At 36.8% G+C, this 14154-nt stretch overlaps 1 protein-coding gene across 2 annotated transcripts in view; it reads right to left on the bottom strand.

The window, feature by feature from the left end:
• LOC148955295 (transmembrane protein 181) overlaps nucleotides 1-14154 on the bottom strand; it is an 85243-nt gene that overhangs the window by 52255 nt on the left and 18834 nt on the right. For both annotated transcript variants that reach the window (XM_089108134.1, XM_089108135.1), the window contains exons 5-6: nucleotides 13700-13853; nucleotides 9396-9476 (exon numbers count right to left, since the gene is read on the bottom strand). In XM_089108134.1, coding sequence (XP_088964260.1) covers nucleotides 9396-9476; nucleotides 13700-13853 — 235 coding nt within the window. The remainder of the gene's footprint in view (nucleotides 1-9395; nucleotides 9477-13699; nucleotides 13854-14154) is intronic.

Raw genomic sequence — 14154 nt, 5'->3', positions numbered from 1 at the left:
TAGCATTAGTAGCAGTATACACATAGCACCTTTTATTTCAACATCCCATTCAATACACGATGAAATTTTTAACTTAACGCCATCAACCTGTCCTGAAGCATTGCTGATACGTCCTCTTGACAACCTATGTGAGCATGGTGTGTTTCGATTTATTTCAATACAGTTACAGTAATGCCTAAATTTTCGCCTTAATACCATTAGATTTATTAGCAGTATTAGTAGCACCAGTAATTATAGTAGTAGCAGTAGGAGTAGAGATAATAGTAGTAGTCTTAGCTTTAGTAGCAGTAGTAATAGTAGCAGTAATAATAGTTACGGTTAAATAGTTACGGTATTCGTGGTGTTCCCCTCTCTTAGTTTGATTCTTATCTATCTGGAAGGGTACAGAGTGTTAGCTTAGGAGGAGTATCCTCTCAGCCCTTACCTGTTCGGAGGGGTGTCCCGCCAGGCTCCGTTCTAGGCCTGATTTTATTTCTCCTATTTATCAATGATGATCTTGTTATGGACCTGGGCCCTTCAGTGTGTCCTGTACTATTTGCTGATGACAGCAACTTCTTCATCACTAGCACCAATTTACCATCGGCAATAAACTCTGCCCAAGTCCTTCTGAATAGAGTCCAGGTGTGGTGCCTTACGAATAACATGACCATTAATAGCAAAAAAAGTCAAGTAGTATTATTCAAAACCCCCTATAACAAAGACATAATCCAACCTGTTCGACGTCTCAAGTACTGCCTTGACATTCTCCTGCAAGTATAAGTTGCCAATTTTCTTGTTATATTTATTGACTTGTATTTGTTATTCTCTAATCAAATGTCTTATACCACAGCGATAATTTTGAGATAAGTAGCTATGATTAACGGTGTGAATCGTTTTCTTCCTCCTGACATCGTAGTTACCTTCTGTTATTCCTTTATTTTCCTTACTTTTCTTATTGCGGATCAGTTTGGAGAAATACAAACTGGTCCTTCACTAAAAAACTCAAATTTGCCCAAAACCGTGCCATTACAGCAACTTTTTGGCTTCCCCATCTATATCCAACCCGTGATTTGTTCTCAGATTTTGGTATAGCTCCACTAGATCAAATCATACAAAAGCAATACTTATCACTTGCTTACTCTGCTTTCCACAATAATCTTCCTCCTCAACTACTATCCTATTATAATATTAATAATTCGGAAGCCCACTGTCTCCGTTCGTCCAATTGATCCTTTATAATTCTTAAATGCATTTCTAGTGCTGCCCAGCAATCTCCCATTTACAAATCTATTATTCAACGAAACAAAATACCCTCCAGTGTCCAGCTAGTCAAAGGCTTCTCCACGATCTACAACAATGTAACAGAACTTGATAATATAATTTAATCTTTCAACTTTTCATCAATTTGCTTCAATTACCCATATTTTATTCTTCTATCTTTTTTTTCAGTGTCACTTTAATTTTTTCTTTTTTTTTTTGGTCCTTAACAAGTTCTCTTCTAGGATCTTTATTGTTATTGATGTTTGTGTTATGTTTATTCAAACAATAAATTGAATTGAATAATAGCAGCAGTAGTAGTAGTTGTTGTTGTTGTAGGAGTGGAAGCAGTAGCATTATGATGCAAATATTGTCTTTTGGTTTGTTCAACATCCCCCACAACAAGCGTTGTAAGTTTTAATTTCACATACGAAACTGTTCCTAAGATATTGCTGATATGCCCTTTTGACAACCTGCATACGGATGGCAGGTTTACATCTGTACAACAGAAATTTTCAAAAATATTCTCTGAAAATTTTACCTTCATACCCTTAGGTATAATTGTAATAGTAGTCACGGCAGTAGCATAACTACTCAACTTGATACGATTAGCCCTTGCTATGATTTTGTCAATTTGCTCTTTTTTAACCTGTATAGTCATATACTTTTTGGAATTTTGGTCTTAATACCCTTAACCTTACAAGTAGTTGTGATAGAAGTAGTAATTGGAGCAAATAGTAATAGTAGTAGTAGAACTAGTAAATGTTGCAGTAGCAGTAGTATTAGTAGTAGTGTGCACATATTGCCTTTTGGTCAATTGATCTTCAAGAATTCTCTGAGAGTTCCAACTTAATACAGGAACCAATTCTTAAGATACGCTATTTTGATAATCTAAATGCGCATAATCGCTTTTGTCATTTCAAATTTCCCATTAATTCTCTGAAATTTTCCCTTCATAGCCTTAGCCTTAATAGTACTATTATTACAGTAGTTTCAGTGATAGGAGAAGTAATTGAAGTGTTAGTCTTGTATTAGTAGTTGGAGTAGTAGCAGCATTATTAGCAATAGTAGCAGATGCATATTGCCTTTTGGTCAGTTGAACATCACTTTCATGATGCCCAAGAAGTTTCACCTTGACACGTTAAGCCGTTCCAAAAATATTGTTGATGTGCCATTTTGACACCCTTTTGACGCTCTTTTCACCTTAATATTCTTAGCTTTATAAGTTGTTGCAATTGAAGTAGTAGTTGGAGTAGTTCAGTAGCAGTAGTAGCATAAGGAAAAGTAGCAGTGGCATTAGTGTTGGAAGTGACATGCATATATTACCTTGTTGTCAATTGACCTTCCCCTTTAAGTATTCTCCGAAAGATTCAACTTAATATCCAAATCAATTTTTGAGATACGCTCTTTTGACAATCTGCATGAATATAGTGTTTTTTGTTTTAGTTAAATCTCTCCCTCAATATTCTGCTGGATTTTCACCTTCATACATGTAACCTTGATTGTACTAGTATCACAGTAGTAGTGGTAGTAGTAGGAACCGTAGTAGCAGTAATAGTGTATAATTATTAGTAGTAATAGTAGTAGCAGCAGTATTAATAGCAGTAGTAGCAGGTACATTTTGCCTTTTGATCAACTGAAAATCCCACTGATGATGCCCCTGAAGCTTCCTCTTTGTATGATGAGCCGTTCCAAAAATATTCCTGATACGCCCGTATTAACAATCTGTATACACACATTATGTTTTGATTTAGTTCGAGTTTTTCCTCAACGTTTCTTCAAATATTTTTTTCAATATCCTCAGCCTTAGTAGTACTCGCTACAGAGTATTAGTTTTAGTGATAGTAGTGTAGTAGTAATAATACTTTTGACAACCCATATACACATAACAAGTTCTGATTTAGTTCAACACTTTCCAACATTCCCTGAAAGACTCATCTTAATGCCCTTCGTATTTTAGGAAAGTAGAAGTCAAACATGCATATATTTTCTCAATAACATATACTATATGCAAGCAATGAACAAATTTGCTCAACTTGCAGCCCTTGGCCTGAGGCCTCGGGAGGGGGGGGACATCCCCAAAAACATAATTACTGAGTTTTTCAACAATGCTGCAAAAAATTGATGTCTCAAAACTTTGTTTGGATGTTTGTTATGGAAAATGATGGGCGAAGTGGGGGAGGGGGACTCTCAAATCACTTTGACTCTTAAAAACGACACTATAACTTCCAATTTAAAATAAAATGAGATTCATCTGAATATAATAAAACCACCCTTTCTATAAAAACCTCATATGCCTCCAGGGCACAACTTAAAGCCCTTGCCCCAAGGCTCTGGGGGTTGTGCCAACCCTGGAGGCATTGGTATATGTTCTTTGGACTATTTTAAACACAATTGCCATCACATAATTTCAATAAGATACATTTGGAAAAAAGGGGTAGTTGGTGGGGGAAGGGCTAGTCGACCTCCATCAGTATTGACTCTGAAAAAGGAAATAGAACGTCTAATTTCAACCAAATGAGCCACCTCTAAAGTTCATACAACCATGCCTTCCATAAGAACCTTAAATATCCCAAGAGCATAACTTACAACCCTCGCCCTTAGGCTCTGGTGGTTTATATCAATCTCAAAAGCCTTACTATATGATCTTGGGACTATTTTGAATTAAAGATGTGTCTCAAAATATCTATTGGATGTATCTCGGGAAAACACGACGTGTTTGGGTGTGTGGGGAGGGGGAGGGTAGCTGCACTCTCATCACTTTGACGCTTAAAAAGGGCATTAGATCTTCTGATTACCAATCCAATGATTCCCCTCCAAAGCATATACTACCACCCTTTCTATAAGAACCTTATATGCCCCCAGGGCATAACTTACAACCCTTGCCCTGAGAACTGTAGGGGGGGGGTTCCCTCACAGAAATAAATTCCGGACCCTTCAATTACGATGAACAAAACTGTTATCTCCAAATTTTGATTGGAGGTATTAAGGGAAATGATGTGCGCAGAGGGGGGGGGTGCTGGTTCCTCTCAAATCACTTTGACTCTTAAAAATGGCGCTGTAAATTCCAATTTTAAATATAATGAGCCCCATCTGAAGTTTATACGACCGCTCATTCCATAAAAACCTTATTTGCCTTTATGCTGTAGCCTAGAACCCTCTCCCCAGGGCACTGTGGGGTTTTTCAAGCCTAGACGCATTATTTCATGTTCTTTGGAATATTCTTTACAAAATCACTATCTCATAATTTTAATCAGATCCGTTTGGTGAAAAGAAGGGTTGTCGGGGGGGGGGGGGGGCTAAATGCCCTCCATCACTTTTTACTCTTAAAAGGGAACTAGAACTTCCAATTTTCAGCCAGATGAGCCTCCTCTAAAGTTTATACAACCATCCCTTCCCTATAAACCTTAAATGCCCTCGGGGTATAACTTACAACTATTGTCTTCAGGCTCTGGGGATTTGTTTCAACCCCAAAAGCATTTTTATATGATATTCAGACTATTATGAATAAAATGGCTATCTCCAAATTTCTAGTAGATGCATTTTGGGACAATACGACGTGTGTGTGTAGGGGCGGGATAGCTGTCCTTCGATCACTTTGACTTTGAAAAAGGGCACTAGAGCTTCTGCTTACCAATCCATTAGCCCCCTCCGAAGTTTATATGACCACGCTTTCTATAAAACTCTTATATGCCCCCAGGGCATTACTTACAACCCTTGCCCTGAGGGCTGAAGGGGGGTTTGTCCTCCTCAAAGACATAATTTCCAGACCATTCAACTACGTTGAACGAAATGGCTATATCAAAATTTTGATAGGAAGTGTTAAAAGATCAACAGAGAAAAAACTCAATGAAAAAAAAAAAAAAAAAAAAAAACAAACGAGACTGCGGCCAGTGGATTCTCGTTTGTTGTTTTTTTTCCTTGAGTTTTTTCTCTCTGTTGGTTTTTTTTTTTCATGGCTGGCCAGTTCGGCTTAATATCTTTCATTGGAAGTGTTTTAGGATATGATGGGCGTGAGGGAGGGAGGAGGGCATTTGCCCTCCGATCACTTTCAACTGATAAAAAAGGCACTAGTCCTCTCAATTTCCAATCGAATAAGGCCTTTTTGAAGTTTCTACGACAGCACTTTTTATAAAAGCCTTATATGCCCCAAGGGCATAGCTTACCACCCTTGTCCTGAGGGATGTGGGGGGGGGGCTGTGACCTTCAAAGACATAATTTCCAGACTTTTCAACTACGTTGAACAACATGGCCATATACAAATTTTGATCATTACTTACAATCTTAGCCTTGAGCGCTGTGGGGGGGGGGGGTTGTCATACAAAAGATATAATTTCCTGATCCTTCAACTACGTTCAACAAAATGTTTATATCAAAATTTTGATTGGAAGTATTTTAGGAAATGATAGGTGTGTGGGGGGGAGGGTAGAGGGGCATTTGCCTTCTGATCACACTAACTAATAAAAAAGCACTAGTCCTCTCAATTTCTAATCGAATAAGCCCTTCTTGAAGTTTCTACGACAACACTTTCTATAAAAAACCCTATATGCCCCAAGGGCGTAACTTACAACCCCTGTCCTGAGAGCTGTGGGGGGAGGAGTTGTCACCTTCAAAGACATAATTTATAGACTTTTCAACTACGTTGAACAACATGGCTATGTCAAAATTTTCATCGGAAGTGCTTGGAGAAATAATGGGCGTGGGGGGGGGGGGCATTGGACCTGCTATTACTTTCGATTGTCAAAAGGGGCACTAGCCCTCTCAATGTCAGATCGAATGAACCCTTTTTGAAGTTTCTACGACAACACTTTCTATGAAAACCTTATATGCCCCCAGGGCGTAACTTACGAGCTTCATCCTGAAGGCTCGGGGGGGGGCATCCTCAAAGATATAGTTTCCGGACCATTCAACTACGCTGAAAAAAACAGCTATCTCAAAATTTTGATTGGATGTGTTTGGGGAAACGGTGGGTGCGGGAGGGGGGTTAGTTGCACTCCAATCAATTTCGACTATTAAAAAGGGCACTAGCAGTTTCAATTTCCGATCAAATGAGCCATTTAAGAAGTTTCTACGACAACTCCTTCGATACGAAGTGCCCTGGTCTAAGACCAAAAAAAAAAAAAAATACATTGTGCCAACATCGCTCTTTACTTAGGCAGCGCTATTGCGCTGCCTATCATAAAACTGAATACCATTCCTAGAAAATGGTATCTATGTTATTTTGACAGCCTGGATGTGCTTACACTATGTTTTGAATTAGCCCAGCATTCCCCTCAACAGTCCCTGAAATTATAAGTACTAACAGCAGTAGAAGTACTACTATTAGTAATAATAGTATGCACATAGTGTGTTTTATTTGCCCAACATACCCCTCAGTATGTTCTGGAAGTTTCAACCTAATATTATAAGCTGTTCTTGATATGCTGCTGATACGGCCATTTGACAGACTGTATACAAACACGGTGTTTTAATTTAAATTAACATACCCCTCCCCCAACATCATCTGAAAATGTCTCCTTAATACTCTCAGCCTTAATAGCAGCATTAGTAGTAGTGATAGTAGGAGGGGTAGTATACATATACTTCATAATTCAACTTAAGCCCCTAGCCCATTCCTGGGATACTGCCGATACGCCCTTTTGATAACCTGCTTGTTCAGAGTGTGTTTTTATTGAGTTCAAAATCCCCCTAAACATTCCCTGAAAGTTTCAACTTGCAACCCCTAGCCTCAGTAGTAGCAGTCATAGTAATAACAGTATTAGTACCGGAAATGGCAGCATTAGTAGTAGTTGCAGTACGAACAGGGTGATCCCTGAAAGTTTCACCTTAATATCCTTAACCTCAGTAGAAGAAGTAGTCGTATCAGTCGTAATAGTAGCAATAGTGGCAAGATCCACATATTACCTTTTGGATAGTTCAACATCCCCTGAACATGCTCTTGGTCAACAGATCGCCCCCCGCCCCCATCACTCTCTTAAAGTTCCAACTTAAAACCCTCAGTCATTCTTGATTTTTCCCGCTTTTGACAACCTGTGTGCCCAAAAATGGTTCCGATTTAGTTCAACTTTCCCCTCAACATTCTCTGACCTTTGGGATGTTGAGGATGCTAACCCCCCACAGCCCTAAGAACAAGAGCTGTAAGTTATGCAATTTGCTAATTTTTTACATATAGTATTTGTTAATGAGAAAGAGGGCATATTTGACCTTTGGTGTTCAAAAGACTAAAAATACCCTCTTTCCAAATAACAAATACCGTACTCTGTGGGCTGTGGAAGGTAGACATCCCCAGAGACAGAGTAACTAGACGTTTCAACTATGCAGAACAAAATGGCATGCTCAAATTTTTATTGGATATTTTTGGATAATTGATGGGCTTGGGAGGGGGGCTGCTTGCCCTTCAATTTCTTTTGACTCTTGAAAAGGGCACTAGAAATTTTCCTTTCAAATCGGATGAGCTCCTTCAAAAGTTTCTAAGATAGCGATGCAGTGCCTATGATATTGCTTATATGCCCTTTTGAAAACCTGCATGCACATATTTTTTTCCGATTAATAGCACCCCCCTCCCCCCGAAACATTCTCTAAGAGATTCGCCTTAATACCCCTAGCCTCGTTAGATACGGCAATTGTAGTAATTAATAGCATAGGATTTGGTAATTAAGATTTTGATTAACCTTAATAGTGAAATTTTAATTTAAAAACAAATCTATAGGAATTTTGAGAGCTAGAAATCCTCAAAAATGCCGCCGGATCGAAACAAAAAGTTCACCATTGGAATTGCCATTATCTAAAAACCTAAAAAGAAAACTAACAGAGCCCTACCCCCCCCTCCCTGCGTGGACAACAAGGACGTACCCGTGATGTGTCCTCTTTCTTTTTCTTCTGTTTTGTTTCTTCGAAGCTAGCAGGGCACTGGATCTATTACAATCTTTATGGCTGAAAACCATATTTTTGAGGTTCACAATCTCCCCTCTTTTATATTTTCCGCTCCAAGCCCCCCTAAATATTTTTCATAAATGGTTTACTGACAAAGAGAACTAGCACGCTACTGCAACATTATAGAGAAATGTATAATGTCTCATTTAAAACACAATTATTTTATTTACATAATTTTTATAAATTCGTCCTGACAACATTCGTCTAAAGTGCCATGTGACACTAAAAATGGTACTTTTTGGCGTCATATCTGGAGTAGAAACACTATTAAGCATGAACCTAAATAGGTCTCTTAAAATGTTGAAGCACAAGAAGGAAAAACAACGATAGAATACTTTCTTCTGCAGCAGAGAATTGCAATAGAAATTAAATAATTTTTTTTTAATTATAATTAACAATATATCTAAAATGTGTTTAATCTCCTTCAATTTTCTAAAATCTTTAGTTATTTCATGTAGGAAAGCATTTCATAAGCAACGGGATTTTTATCTTCAACATTCTATTTTTCGTCATATTTGCATCTTGTGCTTCAACATTTTTTAAGAACAAAAATCATTTGACAAAATAAAGTAAAAAAAAAAAAAAAAACAGAAGTGAACCAAAAATTCAATATTTGATAATTGCAAGATTCAATTTAAGGCCTTAAATAAAGAGCTAGAAAGTGAAGTTCGATGTCCGACAGTTCAAATGCAAGTATTTTTTTAATAAACGGCAGAAAACAAACAGCAGAAGTGTTAATAAAGACGACTACTAGGATAGGTAAATAACATCCCGATAGTATCCAATAAAACCTGTTTGTATGCGCCTCTGACCACAGAGGATGAAATTTAGTTTTATGTAAGCACATAAATATATTTCCTACACCGCCTAAGCCAGTCTGAATCACACTTTACAAAGAAATAATGTTGGCCTATTGGCTTGCTACCCGTCATGTGGTTGTTGTCCCCAAAATTCACATGCTTACCCCAGATTCAATATAGAACCGGGAAAAAAAAGTCCTGGAATACAATTCCCATGGTACAAGGAATTAAGGTCATCCAAAACCAAAATTCTACAGGCAAGTCAAAAGCAAGAGGACATATGGTCTAACCTAACGTAGCTCTAGAAGCCCTAATCAATAAAAGTTACCCCAGAGACTGTAAATCCGATTTCTTTTCAAATGAAATTATCAGGTACAGACCACTTTTGTATTAACTCATTTCAGTTTCTTACAAAATTTAACTTACCGAAACAATCAAAGTTGCAAACACGAACAGCATGCGCACCCAAAGTTCGATCGTCGAGAAATCACTGTTGTACGTCACGAACTAAAAAAAGGACGTAAAAATTTAAGAGAAAATGCAGTAGGAACGTAAAACAAACTAGAGAAGCTTCAAACGAAGAAGTCGATGCCGAATTTTTAATTGATCAATCTATGTTGCAATCTAACATCATTTGAAGTTTCTATAAAAAAAAAAAAAAAAATCTGATTACCATGAAAACATTAAAATAATTCCAGGCAAATCATACTCAAATATCTGTGACCTCAAAAATGCTTTTAAGGGTTCTAAACTTGGTTTTTCCCGTCTCATGTCCAAAAGGCCACCCAGTTTGGCGGATTTTTGTTCAGTCACAAGTTCATGATTAAATTCCAACTTGTGGGTACTTTAGCTAGCATTCTAGTAAGAGACGATAACGTCTAATGTTAAGAAATATAATAACCCATAACTCCTAAAATATAGTCAGATCAGAACAAAAAGTACACCATTAGAACCACCTTGTCCGAAAGCCCTATATAGGAAACTTTCTGTCCCTTGGTTTGAACAGCAAGGGAAATATATTGGCTTGAAAATCAAGAAAAGTGGTAGCTACTACAGCATTCTGCCTAAACCGCATATTTTTTCTTTTTTTTTTCTTTTCCACAGATAGCTTGGCACTGGAACATTGTAGAGAGTTGTTTAATGGCTCATTTTAAAGGAAATTAATGAGGTTAAAAACCTTTTGTAATTAAAACAAATTATTTTTAAGATATAATCAATTTTTTACGCAAAACTGCATATTTCATGTTAAAGATTGATGACTGACGTCATAATCGTAGGTTATAGCCAGGTCGTCTCTTACTATTCCAACAATATCTTTTAAATTTAAAATTTAAAAAAAACTAAAGGGTTCAGTTCCTTTGGGCTTAATACATTCTAAGACCACCCTTACACTACCCTCGGTTTTCTCTGCTTTGATTTTTTCTTCATTTTTTATATTTTCTCTTCATTGTTTCATATGTATTTTATTTTATCAGCTAAGTTCATATTTTCGGTTTATTGACCAACAATAACGACATCCGAAACAGACATCGGAGGACAGTTGAACAATAACAAATTCACGTTAATGTTTCAAAACAGAATTTTTCTCTATTAAGCTTACACATGAAATTATTGACCGTAGAGTCATAATGCAACCTCATTAATCCATAAATTACAGATAATCAGTTATAGTTTTTGAGGTCCAAAATATCAGAATTTAAAATACCTAAACGATGCATTTTCATGAATCCCCTGAACTTTTTTATGCCAAAATTATTTTGTATACATTTCAATTTAGATTCTTTATTTTGTGATCAACAAGGAATTGTGCTCCCTGCAGCACTCATAAATGGCACATGTGAGGGGTTACCCCGGCCCCAACAGTATAAAAAAGAGGCTCTAGATCATATTTCGGATATCTTTTTTACGTTTAAATGCGCCTGAAAGTTTTTTTTTCCACTCTCCTGAGCAGGATGTAGACGAGGTGCAAAACATAGGAAATGACAGCTTTGAGAGAGGTAACCCGGAAACGTTCGTTTCAACCTCGATGAGCAGCCAAACGAAGGACCACCGAGATTGTCAACTTCGAAGAACACAGTTCCCAAAATTTGTGGAAAAAGATTTTTTTCTCGAAGTAACACCTTAAATTAGGTATCCTTTTCCCAGACCACACTGCATATCTATGACGAACAAATAAACGTTTAAACGTGGATAAATACATTTATTTAGACAGTGAAAACAGGTAAAAAAAAGTATAGATATTCCGATTACATATATAGCGATCAACATCAGTAGAAATATTAAAGTATTAAAACTGAAACAACCATATTTATACAAAACAAAATAATTAACTTTCGGGTTATTCACTTGATTTTTTTTTCGGAGAGAGTTCAATAACAAGGTTTATTCAAAGTCTTGATGTAAATTTTCTTCTTTAATCCTACCTAATTATATAATAAATTTCCAATGAAGGTGGCAAAGTCTTTAGTATCTTCTAATTGCAAACGAAATGTTCAGTTTATAGTTGTATACTTGGTTGGTCTCATTTCCCCATATATACGACGTATTTTAGACGTAACACCTTAACCAAATTTAAGTTGTTACGTCGCAAAGTCGTCGTATACGAAATCACGGCCGAAAGCCGCGACCGAGTCCGTTGAATTTTGAGTTAAAATAAATTTTCCATAAATACAATACTAATTGGAGAAAAGGACAAGACAGTTGATAGTCTCATTGAGAGGCACAGCTGGCATAAGCCTACTTCAGGAATGTGTAAAAATTATGTAATTTTCCCTTGTCGATAGATAGTCTATCATCCATCCATCCATCTTGGGTACAACCATATGTAGGGTACCACCATGTGGAGGCATACACCAAGGGATGATTTATATCATCCTCCACTGCTCGCATTTTCATGTAACCATGTAACCGTTGGCATAGTTATGTGTAACTCTTCCAAGAATATTTCTTCCAAGAGATGTATTGAGTTACCCGAGATTCCATAATAATAATAATGATGTGCAAGGCGTTCTTCAATAGCTTTATCGGAGTCAAAAAAGTACATTTTGGCCATATGAAGGTGGTCCAAAATCACCTTCAGGGGTTTGTAATGATGTGCTGCTAAATGTATTTTTTGATAAATTTGTCCAGCTAATTTGAAGCTGAAAACATTACGAATATTGATGGTTCGATCATCACTTACGGTGAATGAAGCTAAAGCGAAACATGAGTTCAATTTTCGGATTCGTTTGTAGAACCTTTTAGAGAAAAAGTGACATCCTTATAAAAAGTAACTTCATTCATTTGGAATTATGGAGGTGGTACTGCATTTCCACCATGTCAGCAGCAATCTCCAAACAAATTACCTTTGTTTGCTACTCTCTCCTCAGGATACAGAGGGCTCTACAGTGAATACATACAACGTTGAATGGTGCTAATGACTTGTAACTAACACTTGCGTGCTTTGCGGCATCTTTGTAGGTTTGTATTGGGTATTGTACCACAGTTTTTTGGCGTCAAAAATTGCAACAGTGTTGTTCTTCTGACGTAATATTTCTTTTTCTTTCACTTCCATTTTTGACTCGTTCTGGTTCTCGCATCTGCTTGTCTTCTAACCACCCATTTCCTTGTTTTGCACTTTCATTTTTGACACGTTCTGATACTCGCTTTCCCATGCCTTCTAACGACACAATTCTTTTTCTTCACTTTCATTTTGACACATTCTAATTCTTGCTGTCGCTTGTCTTCTAACCACACATTATTCTTTCTTCACTTTCATTTTAGACACCTTCTGATACTCTCTTTCGCGTGTCTGCTCGCTACGCAAATTTTGTTCTTCACTTCAATTTTGACGCATTTCGATTTTCGATGTCGCTCTTAATTCCGACTGCCGCATATTTTCTAACCGCATATTTCTTGGTACTCACCGTCGCATGTCTTCTAGCCACATATTTCTTTATTCTTCATTTTCACGATTATTTCGTTCTGATCCTTGTTGTGACATGTCTGGTAACCGCATATTTTCTTGTACTTTTTTCATTTTTGACTCGTTGTAATTTTCGCTGCCGCTTATCTTTTAACCGCATATTTATTTGGACTCGTTGAATATCATTTTAGACTCGTTGCAATTGTCATTTTCGCAAGTATTCTAACAACATACTTCTTTGTTCTTCATTTTCATTTATCATTACTTCAGACATTTTTTCAATCCCCTTTACCGTAGCTGCTCGGATTGCTCTTTTCACATTTGATGGTAAAAGTTGTTTATTTTTACCCGTGAATTTACATTTCTCAGATAGCCCTTTTCTTCTTGTCTCATTTGATTGTCAAGTTTGTTAATTTTAAGCAATTGTTAATCTACGCTTTTGTCCTTCAGGTATTATGAAACTGCTGAAAACGCCTTTTCCGAATAGACTCATTGGCCTTGGTATTTTCTACTTAGTTATGATTCTTTTTTAATTTTACATGCGTAATAGACATTAAAAATGATAAAATCACTCTTGAGACAAAAATAATGCATTTATGCTCTTGATATGTGCTCAAAAATATGACGTCACTAATTAGTTTTTTCCCAAAAATTAAGGCTCTTCACAAACTTTCTCAAACTCATGACCTATATGGATCGTTTTTTTAGGCTAGAAAATCCAAGGATGACAATTTTCCAAAAAAAAGAAGGCGTTTTTGAGAAAAAATACATAAATACATAAACAAGTTACCTGAAAAAAATAAATATGTATTACATAAATAATTACCTGAAATACAATTTTCTCAATAGTGTACCTCATATGGATATGTTCAAGGCCACTGAAGGTTATGTTTAAAACATAAACGCCATTCCCAATTTGCTTGCCATGGTATATATAGATATCAGAACACTCTTGCTGTTGGCACGATAAGAGTCTCTCCCTGAAAAGCCCAAAACATAATCTACTCTTTCTTCCAGTAAACTCATCTCAGAGACAACTAGACTGAGGATTACATTAAAATGGGGGGGGGGGGAATCTTTTATTACTTGTATTCACAGACCTTAGAATTCCGTAAGGCCCAAATCCTGCTATTTCAATTGACTTCCAAACACCTTTACTTTCTCTCAGGATACTATGAGCTGCTTTGTAGGAGATTGTACTGAAAACCAATTATTCTACTATTAACCACAGGCATGGTGATAGAATGAAAACAGCGGCAGAGGAACACATTTTGACTCAGA

Source organism: Artemia sp. Qi Xiang Cuo, chromosome 2, assembly GCF_049724085.1.
Source record: "Artemia sp. Qi Xiang Cuo chromosome 2, ASM4972408v1, whole genome shotgun sequence".
In the NCBI taxonomy this organism is placed as follows: domain Eukaryota; kingdom Metazoa; phylum Arthropoda; class Branchiopoda; order Anostraca; family Artemiidae; genus Artemia; species Artemia sp. Qi Xiang Cuo.
Note: the sequence above shows the minus strand (reverse complement) of the source record. Positions and strands in the feature narration are given on the sequence as shown.